This window comes from Bos mutus, chromosome 19 (genome assembly GCF_027580195.1).
Source record: "Bos mutus isolate GX-2022 chromosome 19, NWIPB_WYAK_1.1, whole genome shotgun sequence".
Taxonomy (NCBI): domain Eukaryota; kingdom Metazoa; phylum Chordata; class Mammalia; order Artiodactyla; family Bovidae; genus Bos; species Bos mutus.
The window spans coordinates 51,417,676-51,435,784 of record NC_091635.1 but is presented as its reverse complement, the minus strand read 5'-3'; the positions used below and the strand labels follow the sequence as shown (position 1 = coordinate 51,435,784).

Sequence of the window (18,109 nt, the reverse complement as noted above, 5' to 3'; positions counted from 1 at the left end):
CGCCCACAGGTCCCTAACCCAGACCCGAACTGAAATCCCGCGACGACCCGCTGAGGTGGCCCAAAGGAGAGGGGAACGTTTTTCTTTTGGAGGCAGTCTCCCGCGGGGGAAAACGGACCGGAAGTGACTCGAGCGAGTTCCGGTTGGCCGGAGCCCAGCAGCGGGTGTGAGAGTCGGTCGGGAGTCGCTTCCAGGATCCCGAGATCCGAGAAGCCGGAGTCAGAGCGGGTAGGTAAGCGAGCGCGGGGAACTGGGGACGGACGCCTGAGACGATCCTCAGAGCTTGACTTTTTCTGCGCCCAGACGGTGCAGATTTAGGGCACCGTGATTCGACTGCCAGCCGTGTTGTAGAGCGGTGCTGACTCTGTCTCAGTCTGACAATATCTAAATTATTTGGGACACCTCCCGGTGGTTGGCCACTGGTAAGCTGAACCCAGGCACTGAACTCCCGACCATTCCCCTCGTCGTGGTGGGCTTGGAAGCTGTCCTGAGCTTCTGTAGAATACCCCGCCCCTCTTCGTCTCTGGGAGTCTAGAACCTTAGAGTAAATGAAGAAGATCTCCCTTGCTGATGACCAAGCTGTTTCTCAGGATTTGTCAGTGGGGTTCTCGTTCTCCCAACCACTAGATCCTGCTTCTATGATCTATCCATTTCTAAACAAAATTCAGACGTGTGAATGCCTTCTAAAGTGTTGGTGGCCAAGGGAATGGGGCCTCCCTCCGTAGATCTCTGGCAGAGGATCTTCACGTTATTTCCCACTTCCATGAGGAATAGCGTTCTCTGCCTTTTCCAAATCCCTGACCGCCTGTATTTCTTTACAGTGGGGATATTTGCAATAAAACATGAAGGTTAGCTACATCTCTAGTAAACTTCCAGGAAGCCATCTGTGACCCTATATCACACTGCTTGAGAGTTATTTGTGACCTCCAGTAAGTTTTGCACTGTTATGTTTTGTTTTCCTGAAAATTCATACCAAAAAAGCTCATAATATGTAGGCTGTGGCACTGATACCTGTCTTGACAACATAGCTCCTTTTCCTAACTTTAATGTCTTTCACCTCTCCTTTAGAGCTTGTCAAAAATTGTGTAGACAGATTGCACTGATCCTTTGAAGGAGTTTGTACAAGTATTTCTAATGTTGTAGAGAATTTAATGTTCTGACTGCTTACTCCCTGTTGTAAGCAGCCCTGATTTTAGTTGTGTATTCTTAGCATAAATGATAATAGTAAGAAACTGTTATTTACTAGGCAACATTCTGTGCATTATGGATTATGTTTTTACTGACCTTTGGAAGAGGTGGTGGGTCGCAGACATATGAGGCAAATTTATATAGGTGTGATATGACTGTACAGTAGAGATTTTTATATCATACTTCTTTGCCCATATTATTTTAAAACGGTGGAGCTTTTTTTTTCCTCTGAGGAATATATCCTACCTGATTAGCATAATTTAATTCCTGTGATTCATATTCCAGAATAACCAAATTTCTGAAATAATGACTTAATGTGCCTTTTAGCAATTTAATACCTTGTAGCTAGTTTAATCAGTTTGTTTTTATTTACATATTTTTCTTCTTTTTGAGTTAGAAAATTTTTTCACAGTTGTCTGAAATCAGGCGACAAGATTTTTGAGATGTGGAATTATATAAATTAGATGTTACCATTTTTAACAGCTGGTAAATTTGCTTTTTGACTTGAAACTGCTAAACCTGGTCTTCTATTCTTTGTGTTCAGTCCAGTTATTCAGGGATTGATTATCCAGATTTTCTCACTTTCCAACTTCTTCTTGAGTTTGGCTTGAATTACCACTTTTTAGGATTACAAAGATCATTAAACTTTAAATCAGAAGGCCTACAGTGGAGTTGGGGCTCCAACACTTCTTGAGTGTAGGTTGGCAAGTTACCTAACTTTCTAAACTGACCTGAATTGTGTTGATTAAAATGCTACTTACTTCATAGGACTGTCACAATGATTGAGTGAGATAGTAAATGTGAAATCACTATATAAATGACAATATAGTGATACTGTAATTTTACTCTGAAAGCAGGAAATATATCAGTGGAGAATACTGTTAACTTTGATCATTTCAAAATTTTATGTTTTGTATTATGAAGTATGTTTCTTCTCTGAAAATTTTATCACATACTTTTCTGAGATGATCTTTGCCCTCCTTTTGAACTCAATAAAAGCTAGCCAGGAGTAGTTGAAACTGTAATCTACTGTATTAGTCACCTTAGTTAATAAGTAGGTGACTTGAAAATGAGTTTAGTTTTGCATTTGGGAGTTTAAGTTTGATCTTTTTTGGCCATCAGGTACTGTCACTTAAGAATTTACAAGAGTAGAGGAAGTTGAAGTTTTGGGTGCTTACATGTAGTTAACTAAAGCCTTACGTTATTTCACTGAAACTTACTGAAAGCAATATTTAGAATGAGATGCAACCTCTGTGAACACATAGTTGGATTCTTCTTACTTAATAGAGGTGAACATTAGGGCCCAGAAACAGTCAGTAATTGGCTTGCCTGAGGTCATATGGCTTAGGTAGTGCCAGAACCTGAACTGGAAATGAGGTCCCAAGTGTTCTTTCTTTCTGCTGAGGTTGTCTCCAGGCATCTTTATTTGGTTTGGCAATATTTCCTGGCGTGCACGAAAATGGTTTCTTATGTACTAAAGGGATCTATATATGTGAATACATTTTCCCCCCCTTTTTAGCTGATTTAGTCTTGTAAATTCTAGGAAAACAAAAACTATGCTTGGCAAGATTTGCAGTGGAGTGGCATAAAGATAGGAAAATTTTAGTTCTGTTCTTCAGAATAGTTACTCTTGAGTTCATGCTTCTCTACTATCAGATATCAAGGTGTCTTCTTTCTGGCAAGTGGAAGAGACAGAAGATCTTTGTAACACATGTCTCTACTTGAGTGAGTGTTCTTGTTAATGAGTAGGAGGAAGCTGTATTAATTTCTTGGCTCCTGATAAAAAAATTTCCCCAAGCTGTTTATAATTTCAGTGTAATTGTTTCATTCTGGGTAAAGAGCCACTGTAGAAGAGTTAATTTTTTGTCCTGTTAAGAATCTTTTTGCTTCCATTGATTTCACAAAACTTATTTAGTCTCTTAACTATAATTTAAAGAGTTGTCAGTATTCCAGAAATGAAAAAAATCTTTTCAGTAGGTCATTGTGGTGTTTTCTCTTATTCTTGAGGATCATTAATAAAACCTTGGTCTTTATAAAGATTTTCCTGGAAGGACTCTGTAAATAGTGTTAAGAGCCTAGGCTATGAATTTAGATGGCCTTTGTCCAAATTCTACATCTACAACTGGGTAACCCTTGGGCTAGTTACTTAACCTCTTGTCATCTCAGTTTCCTTTATTAGGGTTAACTTTACTTAATTAAAGTTAAGTAAAGCGTTTAGAAAAGCACTGCCAAATATTTAACCACAGTTGTTATGTCATTGTGTGGTCTACTGAGCAGTTGCTAAGAATGTTTTTTCAACCGTCTTTGGAAAGCATATCTTTGTGTTGCTGCTTACTTGATTATTGTTACCTTATTATTAATAAAGTTTCAGTAAATATCTACATGTATATATTCACATTTCATTAATATTTTACAACATATGCAGGATTCTTAACCAAATGAGTTGTTCTTGTAGGGCATTACCTCAACTTTTTTGTATTAGTAACAGTTTACATTATATGTGTGCACCATAACACAAAATTTGAGCATTGAAATTTGAGGGTTTGATGCTTAACAGTGTCTTCTTTGCATGAGAAGATCCTTTTGCAGTATCTCTTGTCATATCTGTCCATTCATCCAATCAATGAACAAACACCTTATGTCTTAAGCCTTTTACCAAATTCTGAGGAAAACAGTGGGAAACAAAAACTAATAGATACTTTAGTTGGGAACCTATAGAGAAAAAAATACAAAAATGAAAGAATAAGCACAGTGTAATAAATGTTATGAAGGACACAAGGATTTGAGAGAGAGTTAATGTGGATATGTGCTGGTTAAGACTCCAGCACGGTGCACCAAGAGTATAGTGACGTGAGATGAGGTAGGAAATATTCAGGGTCCAGATTATGTAGAGGTTTATAGGCCATGGAAATGAGTTTGGATTTGATTTTTAGGGTAATTAGCAAGTCTTTCTACAGTTTCAAGGAGGAGAGAGTATGATTTATAAGCAGTTTACTCTTGCTCGTATGTGAAGGATGAATTGAAGGGGGCAAGAATAGAAATGGAGACATTGAGTCCATTGCAGTAGTCCAAGTGAGAGATGAAAATGGCCTGGATCAGAGTGGAGGCAAAAAAGTGGAGAGCACAGTGGGTGGACACTAAATATATATGGAGTAGGACTTGGTCTTGGATGTGAGGGGTAAGGAAGAGAGAAGAGTCAGGGATGACTGTTCTTCTGGATTTAGTAACTGGGTGGATGGTTATGCCAAGTACTGGGAGAGGAAAGGTTTGGGAAGGACCAGGTTTGTTACAAGAAGGGGAATGGGGAGGGAGAAGAAAGTACATGTTCAATTTAAGGTGATTAGGATTCATCCAAGTACTGCCATTAGGTATACAAATCTAGAGGTCAGGATGAGAAATACAAATTTCAATACAAAGGAATGCATGTAAAGAGTGATATAGTGGGTTATGAAATTGTTGGATTACAGGATGGTCATAAATTCTTTTCATCATTATATGCATACCCTTCAGCAATATGATTTTTACTTCTAGAGTCTGTTATTCCACCCCTTGTCTTTGTACTTGACTGTGTGGTTTACTCTGGGCAAAGGGACATCAGGAAGTACGACCACAAGGAGAGACTTGAAAAGCACTTGCACGTAGGGGCTGGTCTTCTCATAACATTCTGTTGGACCCGGAGCCCACCATGTGAGAAAGGGCCCAGGCTAACGTGCTGGGGTATGGACGACCAGTTGGAGCATCCAGCTTAGACCAGCCCAGCTCAAGAGCCAAGCTAGCCTAGACCAGAACTGCCCAACCTAACTCACAGAACCATGAGAAATAGTAAATGATTTTTTTTTTTTTAAGTAAGTTTTGGAGCTCAGTTGTTTGCTACTGCTAAGTCACTTCAGTCGTGTCCGACTCTGTGCTACCCCATAGACGGCAGCCCACCAGGCTCCCCTGTCCCTGGGGTTCTCCAGGCAAGAACACTGGAGTGGGTTGCCATTTCCTTCTCCAATGCGTGAGAGTGAAAAGTGAAAGTGAAGTTGCTCAGTCGTGTCCGACCCTCAGCTACCCCTATGGACTGCAGCCTGCCAGGCTCCTCCGTCCATGGGATTTTCCAGGTAAGAGTGCTGGAGTGGGGTGCTATTGCCTTCTCCGGCTCAGTTGTTTAAGCACCTGCAAAAGTCAGTGGATGTACAATATTGTAAATCAACTATACATCAATAAAACGTTTTTTAAGATGATAATGGATGCAAATGATACCTCACTACGATCTTGGTGTTTTTGTGTGTGCGTTTGAATTTATTTACTTATTTTGGCTGTGCTGATGCTTTTTGCTGCGCATGGGCCTTCCCTAGCTGCAGGGAGCAGAGGCTTCTCTTGTTGTGGAGCACTGGCTCTCGATGAGTGGGCTTCAGTAGCTGTGGTACGGGGGCTTAGTTGCACTGCAGCATGTGGGGTCTTCCTGGACCATGCATTAAACCCTGCATTGGCAGGCAGATTCTTAACCACTGGACCACCAGAAAAGTCCCTTGGTTTATATTTTTTGATTATCAGTAAGGTCAGGTAGATCTCTGTTATGAAATACCTCTTCATGCCTTTTGCCTGTTTCAGTTTTGTGGCGTTATTTGTCTTTTTCTTAATAATTTAAAATTCTGTGTATACTCCAGCTACTAGTTCTTTTCAGTTATATGTTCCTCTGGTTTGTTGTCTCATTAAGATACTTTGTGATGAATTTTAAGTGTAATTTCAAGTTGTCCAATTTTTCAGTCTTTTTCTTTTATGGTTAGCTCTTTTGTGTGTCTCAGGAAATCCTTCCCTACCCCAAGGCAGAAAGGAATTTATGTTTTCTTCTACAAGTTTTGATTCTTGACTTTTAAATCTTCAGTCCATTTGGAATTGAATTCTGTGCATGGTTCAAAGTGGGATCCAGATTTTCTTTTCTTTTATGGATAATCAATGTGAATAGTCTCTCCTTTTCCCACTAATCTGTCTTGCCATTTCTGTCATGTAGAGTTCCAAATATACAAGAATCTTTTGGAAAATGTTTGTTTGTTTGTTTATTCATTTGTTTTTGGTTGTGCTGGCTCGTGGTTGCCGCGTGGGCTTTGTCTAGGTGCGGTGAGAGGGGCTGCTCTTCACTGTGGCGGCTTCCCTTGTTGTGGAGCATGGGCTCTAGGCTCCTGGGCTTCAGTAGTTGCGGCTTCTGGGCCCTAGAGTGTAGGCCTGGTAGTTGTAGCGCATGGGCTTAGCTGCTCTTCTGGGAAATCTTCCCAGACCAGGATTGAACCCATGTCCCCTGCATTGACAGGCGGATTCTCATCTGCTCTACCACCAGGAAAGGCCAACAAGAATCTTTTGAGAAGCCATCTTTTCTGTTTCTTGGTCAGTGTGTCTGTCTCCATGCCTGTAAAGCACATCTTCATTATTTATTACTCTAACGTATGTATAGAAAGATAGATATAGTCTGGATATAAGAACTTTGTCTGGGTTGGGAGGATCCCCTGGAGAAGGCAATGGCAACCCACTCCAGTATTCTTGCCTGGAGAATCCCATGGATGGAGGAGCCTGGTGGGCTACAGTCCACAGGGTCGCAAAGAGTCAGACATGACTGAGTGACTTCACTTTAAGAACTTTGTCAGATATATATATTGCAAGTATTTTCTCTCATTCTATAGCTGACCTTTTTTTTTTTTTTTCTTTAACAGTGTGTTTCAGAGAGCAAAAGTTTTTAAACCTGATGAAGTCCAGTTTATACATTTTTTTCCTTATGGTTCCTGCTTTTTAAATCCTAAGAAATATCTATCTACCCCAAGACTGCCAAAATTTTTTCTGTTTTTTTTTTAAAGAAGCTTTATAGTTTTAGTTCCTATGTTTAGATCTATGATCCATTTCAAATCAGTTGATCATATGGAAATAAGGGTCAATGTTCTTTTCTTTTATAAGACTATTCAGTTGAGTGGATATTCCTTTCAACATTAAATTGCCTTGTACTTTTGTTGAAAATTAATTGACCCTATGTGTGTGGGTCTGTTTCTGTATTCTCTACTCTGTTCTATTAATTTATGCCTGTCCTTTTGCCAAAGCCACACTATCATGAATACTGTAGCTTTATAGTAAAGCAAGTCTTAAAATCAGTTAGCACAAGTCTTCCACTTCTGTTGTTTATCCAAATTGTTTAGCTAGTCTAAATTCTGTGCTCTTCTATATAATTTTGAATCCATTTGTCACTTTGGATTTTTTTAAAAGCCTGCTTCAGTTTTTGTTTGAGATTGCCGTTAAAGCTATACATCAGCTTGAGGGAAATTGACATAGTAACAATATTGAGTCTTCCTAATGGTGAGCATGGTACATGTTTTCCCATTTATTTAGATCCTCCATGATTTCTTTTTAAAACCTTTTTAGAATAGGTCTTGTGCATATTTTGTCAAACTTACCTCTAAGTATTTCAGATGCTATTGTATGTGCACTTTTTAAAATTTAACTTTGTTTATTCCAAGTATATAATATTGATTTTGACCTTCTCCTGACTTTGCTAACATTTATTAATTCCAGTGGTTTTGAGCATTTTTCAGTTTTCTCTTATTTTGACCCAAGTTATTTAGAATTATGTGCATTAGCTGCTAAATATGTTCAAATCTTATATTTTTGTTGCTAAAGTTTGATGTAATTTCTAGGTTGAGAATGTGGCCTATGATGCCCATTGTTTAGAATTTTTTGTGACTTATTTCTTAGCTTAATAATCATAAGTGGTTTATGAAAAATATCTGTATTTTCTAATTGTCATATGCTGAATCTTGTACATATTCCCGCTCATATTTTATTGCTTAATTTTGTGGTTAATATCTTCTATTTTAACCAACATTACTGAATGTTTTGTTCTTGTTTTTTTGTTCGTTTGAAATATCAGTAATTAATAGTTGTTTTGAAATTTCCCGATATAATGTTGGATTTATTCATATCTTTGTGTATCTTTAACCTATTTTTATGTTATAAATTTTGGTGCTATATTCTTTTAGGTGAATTCAAATCTAGAATTGTTATATCTTCTTGATGAGTTGAACCTATTATCATTATGTTCTCTTTCCCTAATAATGACTTTTGCCATTTGTCGTATTTTCAACCTTTCTTTATCTTACTTTTAAAACCATGGAATTTTAAAAAATGTAATTGGCAGGGACTTCCCTGATGGTCCTCTTTCCACTGCAGGGGGTGAAGGTTCGATCCCTGGTTGGGGAACTAAGATTTTGATTATTTACATATTGGACTATTTGGACTTGTTGCTATCAAGTATTGTTTTGATGCTCCTCAACTTTAGAACACTTTAATCTTTTCTGATTTATATACCATTGCCCAAATTTCACAGTCTGTTTATAAATCACAAATTTTAGAACTATCTGGATTAAAGCCTTCATTTTGATATAAATAATCTGAAGCATGTACCCTTGTCATTTGAAGTCAAGTGACTTGACTTTTCATATTAATGACTTGTATAGAGCAGCTTATGTTCCTCAGGTATTTAGGGGCAATAAAATAGTGAGGTCTGTTAAGCAATCTGAATGTGAAAGTTTTGTCAGAGAAATATACAAACAGTAACAACCTGCAAATGAGTCAGTTTGAATAATGAGAAGCAATGGAGCTTAGTGTTCTCCATGGGGAACATTTATAAATGCTGCTGCTGCTGCTGCTGCTGCTAAGTCGCTTCAGTTGTGTCCGACTCTGTGCGACTCCACAGACAGCAGCCCACCAGGCTCCCCCGTCCCTGGGATTCTCAAGGCAAGAACACTGGAGTGGGTTGCCATTTCCTTCTCCAATGCATGAGAGTGAAAAATGAAAGTGAAGTCGCTCAGTCGTGTCCGACTCCTAGCGACCCCATGGACTGTAGCCCACCAGGCTCCTCCATCCATGGGATTTTCCAGGCAAGAGTACCGGAGTGGGGTACCATTGCCCTCTCCATTATAAATGCTGGGACAAGCTAAACTTTTGAGACTTTTTTTTTTTTTTTTGGTCTTTTTTTTTTTTCCCCCTGTTACTCCAGAATTCATTGGTGAGAATTGAAAAATACTGTCGTTTGACTGTTTTGTGTAGTAGAAGAAATATTGAATTTGAGCTTGAGAAAGTGAGATTGAACTCTTACCTTGTCATTTATATGCTGCTGAGTTGCTGTTTGGGGCCCTTGGAGCCCTCAATTTCTCATTTGTAGAAGGCAAGTGTAAAAATGACTGTTTCCTACAAAATGTTAGTATCATATTAGCTACTCTTTATGCAACCTGTATATCACTGTACAGAAGTAGTTGTTATTATAGAAATCCAAAACCCTGGCCTTGGTCTGAGTAGGATTCATAGACTCCTAGAGTAGGAAGAAAATTATGACAGTCTCTTAGTCTGTGTGCCTAATAATTGGATGAGGAAAGGGAGAGTCAGGGTGCAAAATGACATTCTGAAGGTCTCTCAGTTAGTGGAGTCTCCCAAATCTAGACTGTTAAATCCTTTTATTATCTTAATTCTTGACCTTACTCTCACTCTCCATCTTTTTGGTGAAAATGTTTTGCTAAGATTGCATTGGTTATAAAAAACTGAATGAACATTTAGAAATAGATTGAGAGAAAGTGAAAAATGGGATTTTTAGGTTGTAATTTTACAAGTTATGCATTTTGCCTATGATGATAAAATCGTGTTTTTACACCCAAAATCTATCAGACTTGCAAAAAGGGAGTTCCTAAAGTGTCTTTCAGGTTGTTTGTTGTTTTTTTTTAACTTGGATTTTTACGTAAAATGTAATTAAAAATTAGACCTGGAGCAGTGGCCTTTTTCAACAATTAGAAGACTTTGATGAGTTGCATATACTTTACATTTCGCTTCATTAAGTTGAGGGATATTTTCAGCCAGAAACATATACTTATAACCTGCTAACCCATTATTAGGAGATTTATTGAAATTCTGAATGCTTTTAAATTGTTAACTAACTTGGGATTTTAATTTTTTTAATTTCCACAAACTTTAGAAAGTTCACAAAGATTCAAGGAATATTTTTCATATATTCTCATTCAAATTATGAATTTTCAGAGAACAGATGGTTGGACTGTCCATGTGATGGAGACTCTCTGGCTCAGAGCCGGATGATCTGATAACCACTCTGATACTATGCATGGTGTTGGAATTATCTTTGCCTTTCTGCTCCTGTACAAACAGAAAGCTGGGTCAGAACCTCACTGGTCAAGATGTATTACTCTTCGCTTACAGTATTTATTTATTATGTTTCCAAGGAGAAATTGCTGTTTCTTAATCTTTTTTTAGGGAAGTCTACAACTATTTTGGAATGGTCTGTGACTGAATATACTAAATAATCCAACCAGGGACACACACTCTAAAAGCAAAGAAATTTACCAAAAGATGTAATATTCTCAGGTTGGCTGTCTTTGTGTGCCTTGTACGAAAAACACTGTAGTTTTATTGAGAAAGCTGACTTAATATTTTTATGAGAAAGTAGAATCATGTGGATAGATGGTTTTCTTAAAAGGAAGTATATTCATTTTATTTTGGAATTCAGTGATGAAGAAAATTCACTACTCTGTTTTCTTTTTATTTTCATCTTGGTAAATTCTCCAGTAAGTCTTGTGTCATTCAGTAAGTTGTATTTTCATGACATCCTCCAGTGTTTTTTGTGTCACATTAGGGGACTCACAGTAATTTAGTTTTACATTGTTTTTGCCTTACAAGTGTAGCTAATGTTTAAAATGAATGGAGCATTATAGTCTTAGTACACTGGATGTACAGCCTACAAAGAACCTTTGTGAGCTGCTTTTAGCAGTTTTCTGAGCACTTCTGCCAGAAACAAAAAAACCCCACATATTTTAATATCAACCTTAGGTTTTAAGTGTGCTTCAGCTGTATTTAAAATCTGCTAGTTACAGCCTTTTAAAGCATTTCTTGTTATCTAGATATATTTTCACAGTGAAAATTATTTGACGTTTGAGTTAATCTGCTTTCGTATTTTTGTCTTCTCATCCCATCTATAGACCTGTAGAGTTTATTTCAACAATTTTATTCTTAGAAACAAAACTACGATGCATGCTATTCAAATCGATATCATAACAGTCTGTGCAAGGCTGCATTGAATGTCAGGAATATGTCTATGTGCTAGGTTCCTTTTTGAGGAGATTTCAGTCTTTTAAACAGGCTAGTAATTGGGTTTATTCCCACATCCAGGGATCTGACTGACAATATTTAGTAACAGATTTTCAGAATTTGTGCTACTTCATTAAACTGAAAAGCGGCTCTCCTTAAAACTGTTTATTTCCTCTTTCCCTTGATACATTGGCTAGAGCTTTTTTGTTGTTGTTCAGCCACCCAGTCGTGTCCGACTCTTTGCAACCCCATGGACTGCAGGCCATCAGGCCTCTCTGTCCCTTACCATCTCCCAAAGTTTGCCCAAGTTCATGTCCATTGCATCAGAGGTGCCATACAGCTATCTCATCTTCTGATGCCCTCGTCTCCTTCTGCCCTCAATCTTTCCCAGCATCAGGGACTTTTCCAGTGAGTCAGCTGTTTGCATCAGATGACCAAAATATGGGAGTCTCAACTTCAGCAACAGTCCTTTCAACAAGTATTCAGAGTTTATTTCCCTGAAGGTTGACTGGGTTGGTCTCCTTGCTGTCCAAGGGACTCTCAGGAGACTTCTCAGCACCATAGTTCAAAGGCATCAATCCCTCGGCCCTCCTCCTCCTTTACTGTCCAGCTCTCCCAACTGTACATGACCACTGGGAAGACCACAGCCTTGACTGCACATATGGGCCTTTGTGGGCAGAGTATTGTCTCTGCTTTTCAACACGCTGTCTAGGTTTGTCATAGTATTCTTGCCAAGAAGCAAAGTCTGCTTTTTTACCCTATAATGATTTTTAACAGATTGTCCTTTTGGTACTTTTCAAAGTGGTTGCATTGATGAAAAATAATTCATTTTTGTTATCTAGCATAATAAACCAAGATCTTTCTGTCGATGCTTCTGTAAAAATCAGTTGTGCAGGCTCTTGAATATTATAGAAAGATGGAAACCAAGTGCCTGTAAATGAATACTCGGGCAGTATTGACTATGGTTGTTTTGGAAAACTGAGACATTCCTGGAAGGGGTGTAGAGAAGCTAACATTAAGTGCCTGCTGTGTGCCAGCCAGACTCTGTGCAGGACAATTATATATAATTGTTCTGAAAGTAGAGAAAAGAAACCAGAGTCCCCAGAGCAACACGAAGAACATTTAAGGATGACATGAAAATAGGAATGGGGATATTTTACGAGTAAACTCAAATGCAAAAGCTTAAATTACTTACCCAAGGTTATGCAACTAGTAAGTGATGTTGGTAGGATTTTTTTTTAGCTCCAAGGAAATAAAACTACTTTCAGGTGGGAAGGAGAACAGAATCAGAATAGCATGGATGCATTAGTCGTGAAGAATGGAGTACAGGTGAAATGCTGCTGGCCCTGATTTGGCCTCTGACCAGTCGAGACATATTGGCAGCTTTGGGGCACCGAGTTAATGTTTTCAGTTCTGGAGGCTGGAAGTCCAGAATTAAGGTGCCAGCTCTCTTCTTGGCTGGTATGTGGCTGTCTTCTTTGTGTGTGCTCACATGACATTGCCTTTGTATGCATACATACATAGAAAGAGAGAAGTCTCTGGTGTCTCTTTTCTCCTCTTCTAAGGACACCACGTCTATCTGATTAGGGTCTCACCCTTAGGACCTCATTTAACCTTAATTACCTGCTTAAAAGCCCCAACTATAAAATAAATACAGTCACTTTGGGGATTAGAACTTCAGCGTATAAGGGCGGGGGAGGTACAATTCAGCACATAACTAGCATATTCTCCTGTAAGTGTGTAATTCTCTCCTTATGTAATTGAGTAATTATGGCATAAGAAATTTCTATTTGGTCTTTGTCCCAGTTCCAGGCACAAAGCTCCCCAATCCTTTGTAGTTTTCCTGAGTGATGTAAGTGAAAGGAGCACCTTTCATTCTAATGAGGCAACTTCTGTTGGGCCCGCTGTTACCTCCAGGGTGGGGACTGGTCACCAAAAAAAAACCTAGACGTGATTAGAGGGTTTGATCTTTCACCCTCGTCTCCCAACCTCTAGTAGGGGAGTGGGGCTAGAGGTTGGCAAAAGGTTTTCAAAAACTGTTTTTTAAACTGTGAATTTATTTTGTTTGTAAAGAAGTCGACAAATTAACTTAGTCTCTTACGTTATTTCTTACAAAACAAAATTCCAGACTTTTTTTCTAGAGAATTTTTTGAGTAGGAAATGTCAGTGGACTGTTTTCTTCTTTAGCATATTGTGTAAGAACACAGTATTTGCTCAAATAAAAGTTCCTCTTGAAATGTCTTGTAAAACGTCTCTGAGTGGTTGCATAATACCATTGCTATTAAGTAAGAACTTAAACAGACCCAGGTTGTTTTGAATAAAACTTTGTCTCTCAAAGAAGATACCATGGGAAAGAGTAAGACTGGGGAAATGAGTTACTGGTATTTTGTAGGGGGAAAGGTTTTAGAGTGTGTCCTTCATAACACGTAAGCTCTTTTCTGCCTTCTTACATCTTTGCATCACAAGTTAATTAAATGTTCTTTATTGTGATGTAGGTAAATGGCTGTTCATCTCAAAAATGAATTGCCTGCAGAATTTGACTGAATATGAGTTTGCAGTTTTAAGTCTTTACAGAACTTATTATGTATGAATGATTAGAAGATGGAAAATCTTTAACTTCATGTTGAATGACTAGAAGATGGAAAATCTTTAACTTCTTTATTATATGGTTCATTTAAGATATATTCAGTTAATTTTATTAATAAAACCAGAAAGCATGATTTGTGGAATAGATTTGTATTTTTTAAACCTATTGTGATGGTTTGATCATATAGATTTTCACAAATTATCTTCACATTTTTTTGTAATTGCTTGTCTTTTGAAAATATTGTCACAGAAGTATGACTTAAGTTTACAGAATCAAGTTTCAGCTTCTATGACTACTATGAATGTATTGCCTTCTGAGCTCCCATACTTTATCCTGTACTTTCTGTCTCCTTATTGTTGGAGGAGTTTGTAATTTCCTCAGTTCTGTCTTGTCGCAACAAAAATTTGAAGCAACTGGACAGACCAGCATTACAGCCCTTGGACCGACCAGTGTTACAGCTCTTTGTTACGGCTCAGTTTTATTTACAAAGCAAAGGAAAATATATCCTTGAGGCGTGAGGGCATGCCAACCCAAAAGACATGAAGAGAAGAGAGGCCCCAGCCCATTTTTGGGTCCTCTTTTTATATGCTTTTTTCTCCTCCTCCTGGGCCTGCCCTGTGTAAATTGGGCTAGCCTTGGAGTGCTGGTTGTTTTACCTGAGGTCCTCACTCCGGTTTTCCGACCTTTGTTCTACCTAACATTATCATCATTGTAACTGGTATATATTGAGTGCCTATAAAAGATGAGCCAATATTAGTATTTTATGTATATTATTTTATTTAATCCTCAGAGTACCTTTTGAAGAAACTGATATATAGAGAGATGTAAAAACTTGCCAAAGCTTAAAATAGATACTGGGAAGTTTGGATTTGAATCCAGTTCTGTTAGATTCCAAAACCTGTTTTCTTTCTGCTAAGTTATTTACTGTATATCTATTTCATTGTTTTATGTTATAATTGAAGTCTTGTGTTCATCTGGTTTCCCTGCTAGACTATGACCTGCTGGAGGATAAGGATCTTCTGGTATTCACGTTTGTGTCTTCAGTGGCCATTGCTGACCCCAGAACTTTTATAGTGAGTGTTGGATGAAAGACACTGATGTAACTTATGTGGTAGCCATGAGGCTTGTGCTATGAAGTACTTTCTCTCATACAGACAGTTGCTAGGTTTACTGCTTCATATACCTGCCCTTTTGGTGTATTGCCATTTATGGTTATATGCACACTAGCATGCCCAAACACACTCCTTCATTGTCATCAATTCTGTGAACATGAGAATTTTTGTTCTCCTTTTGTAGATCCAAAGAATCAAGATCTAGAAAAAATGAGACTTAAAATCACGCAACTAGTTAGTAGCAAATCTGGTGTGCAAATCCGGATTTTAGACTCACAGTCCTCTGCTCCAGGCTCTCCATCTGTGCTGAGGGAAACCTGTGCTTTATTTCCTGATATGTTAATTTGTTTATTGAAAAATGAAGGCAACAAAAAAAGGTGTCCAGAAATGGATTGTGTCTAAAAGAAGAAACCTTCTGTTGGAGTAATCAATGTAGGCTTTTTCTTCAGCCTTTATAATCTTACATTTGTTTTCCTTTATGAAGCCTAAAGTATGGTTGGAATTTTAGCCAAGGGATAAAATAGTTCTAACTAACAAAGTGTAGGAAGATTGAACCCATGACCACGTCATATTCTCATCAGCTGAGTCTAAATCTAGCAGGACTCACGGCACGTGCAGAGGACTCAGCACTGATGAAGTGATACACATTTTAAGTAGCAAGATGTGCTTTACTGGCACCTGAAAGAGTGATACAGGCACAGGTAATCTTATGTTTTTGTATGGAATAATTACATCAGCACCGTTTATATGTTGTAATTTAGAGAGTTTAAGTAAAAGATTTACATCTATACTTGTAATATAAAGTATAATATGACAAGTCCATTTAAATACTCACTCATTCTTGGCTGCCTCAGGTCTCAGTTGAGGCACACAGGCTCAGTAGTTAGGCAGGGCGTGTGGGGCCTTAGTCCCTGACCAGGGGCTGGAACCATGTCCCCTGCATGGGAAGGCGGGCTCTTAACCACTGCACCACCAGGCAAGTCCTTAAAGAGTACATTTAACTCATCTTAAACGTTTAAAATTTTCACCTTCTATGCCTGTACATTTTTTTTCTTTCAGTAGAATTGCTTGCTAAATATAATGAATCTTGGATCTGTTGTCAACATTTTTAACATGTTTGATAATGTAATTTTTTTTTTTTTAAGTAATTCCAAAGGACTGAAAGATTGGTAAAATTTGAGTAGATAGTATGTATGGTATTAATGAATCAGAAAGACTTTAGACCTTTTAAGTTATCTGTTTGAAGGTACTAGTATTTTATAACCTTCTGTGGACAAATTGCCTCCAGATTTTAATCTGGAAAAGCACTGGGATAGCTGTTTGGAAAAGGATTGCAACAACATGGCTTTTATATGTTTAATACTTCTACTAGAGAAAATTAAGGTGTCAGCACGTTGAGATAGCAGGTGGGGATTCCTACCATGTGGTTTCTGTATTGTTTCATTCAGCCACAGATGCAAGGCAGAAATATGTAACATAGCACTGGATTTTATTTTGTTTTATTAGCTCCTCAAGAGTTATTGATCTATGAAATGGCAGAGAATGGACAAAATTGTGACCAGAGACGTGTAGCAATGAACAAGGAACAATATAATGGAAACTTCACAGGTAAAGGATGGTGGTTTGAAGGGAGAAGATCTGTGGGTTTAAATGATATCCTTTTCATTGGAATAAAATTCAAATATATCTAATATATATTATCTTTTGTTAATAAAATAATATATAGTAATATAAAATACATCAAATTCTTATAAATCTTGTAAAAGATTATCTTTTGTTTCATCTTCATAGTAAATTAAATTATGGATGTATAAGGGCCTATAAGGTGATTTTTCACAGTGATAGCAGAAGCAGCTTGGCCATAGTCACAACAGCAGTGTTCTAGACACAAAATTCTTGCTTTTTAATCTTATGGTGTGGTAAATATTTATTGGATTTTGTTTGCCATTCAGTTCTATCATGCTATTTTGTAACCTTAGAAATACATTATAAATTTATTTATTATGCTAATTGTAATTTTTGTAATTATCCAAAAAGTCAGAATGTGATTATTGTGTATTTCTTTTTAAATTTTAGTTTGAGACAAATAAATTTTTATTTTAATTGAATTAGGAATTTGTGGTAAATTTCAATATGCTGCTGCTGCTGCTAAGTCGCTTCAGTCGTGTCCAATTCTGTGCTACCCCATAGACGGCAGCCCACCAGGCTCCCCCTCCCTGGGATTCTCCAGGCAAGAACACTGGAGTGGGTTGCCATTTCCTTCTCCAATGCATGAAAGTGAAAAGTGAAAGTGAAGTCACTCTGCCGTGCCTGACTCTTAGCGACTCCATGGGCTGCAGCCTACCAGGCTCCTCCGTCCATGGGATTCTCCAGGCAAGAGTACTGGAGTGGGGTGCCATTGCCTTCTCTTAAATTTCAGTATATTTGACTCTTATTTATACATTTACCCTAAAAATTACAGTTACCATTTATATAGACAACATAAGTAAGAACTTTCCTTTATGTGTTTAAAAGAAAGTGAAAGGTTTTCCTTTTCTGTTAATTGTAATGATTTGCTTTTTAACTTGATCATTTGACATCTCAAACACATTGCAAATAATATCAGTACTTCAGCAGGGTTATAATTCTGTCATAGAAATCTTCTGGAAGGACTGAAAGCTTTCTGAAGTAGTAGTCCCCATCTGTTCATTTTGATCACTACATTGCTTTGCACAATGTGTTTGCAGCACTTAACTGACTCTTGGGTTACTTTGGTTGTCAATAAATTTTGTATCATTTCACCACGAGTCTCAGGATTCAGAGATAGGCATTGCCTGTATCACAGTGTCGTCCCATTCGGAGCTTTCACATGTCATTTTTTCACTCCTTTCAGCAAGCACATGCATTTGTATATTCTTCTTCTATTGCCTACACCTTTGGAATTTAAAATTAATGTGAGAATGGCACACTTACTGTTCTGTACCATGGTGTGCATTTGTTTGAGATTTTTAACTTGCTATTTTCTAGAGATTGTACATGAAGAACTTATTCTTTTTTCTTTGTGTATTTTGGGCTGCACTAGACTTCGTTGCTGCGTGCGGGCTTACTCTTCATGGCACTGCACAGGCTCCTC

General features: G+C 37.8%; 1 protein-coding gene across 4 annotated transcripts in view; it reads left to right on the top strand.

Annotated features, from left to right (window-relative positions):
• The first annotated feature begins 72 nt into the window (after positions 1-72).
• Positions 73-18,109, top strand: part of VMP1 (vacuole membrane protein 1) — a 126,070-nt gene continuing 108,033 nt past the window's right edge. Inside the window, exons 1-3 of one of the 4 annotated variants that reach the window (XM_070390577.1) lie at positions 124-228; positions 14,876-14,958; positions 16,504-16,605. In XM_070390577.1, the coding sequence (XP_070246678.1) occupies positions 16,530-16,605 (76 nt within the window). In that variant the 5' untranslated portion in view covers positions 124-228; positions 14,876-14,958; positions 16,504-16,529. Of the gene's footprint in view, positions 233-13,584; positions 13,725-14,875; positions 14,959-16,503; positions 16,606-18,109 lie in introns of those variants that run through there. The other 3 variants (XM_070390576.1, XM_005892288.2, XM_070390578.1) reach the window with 3 other exon arrangements.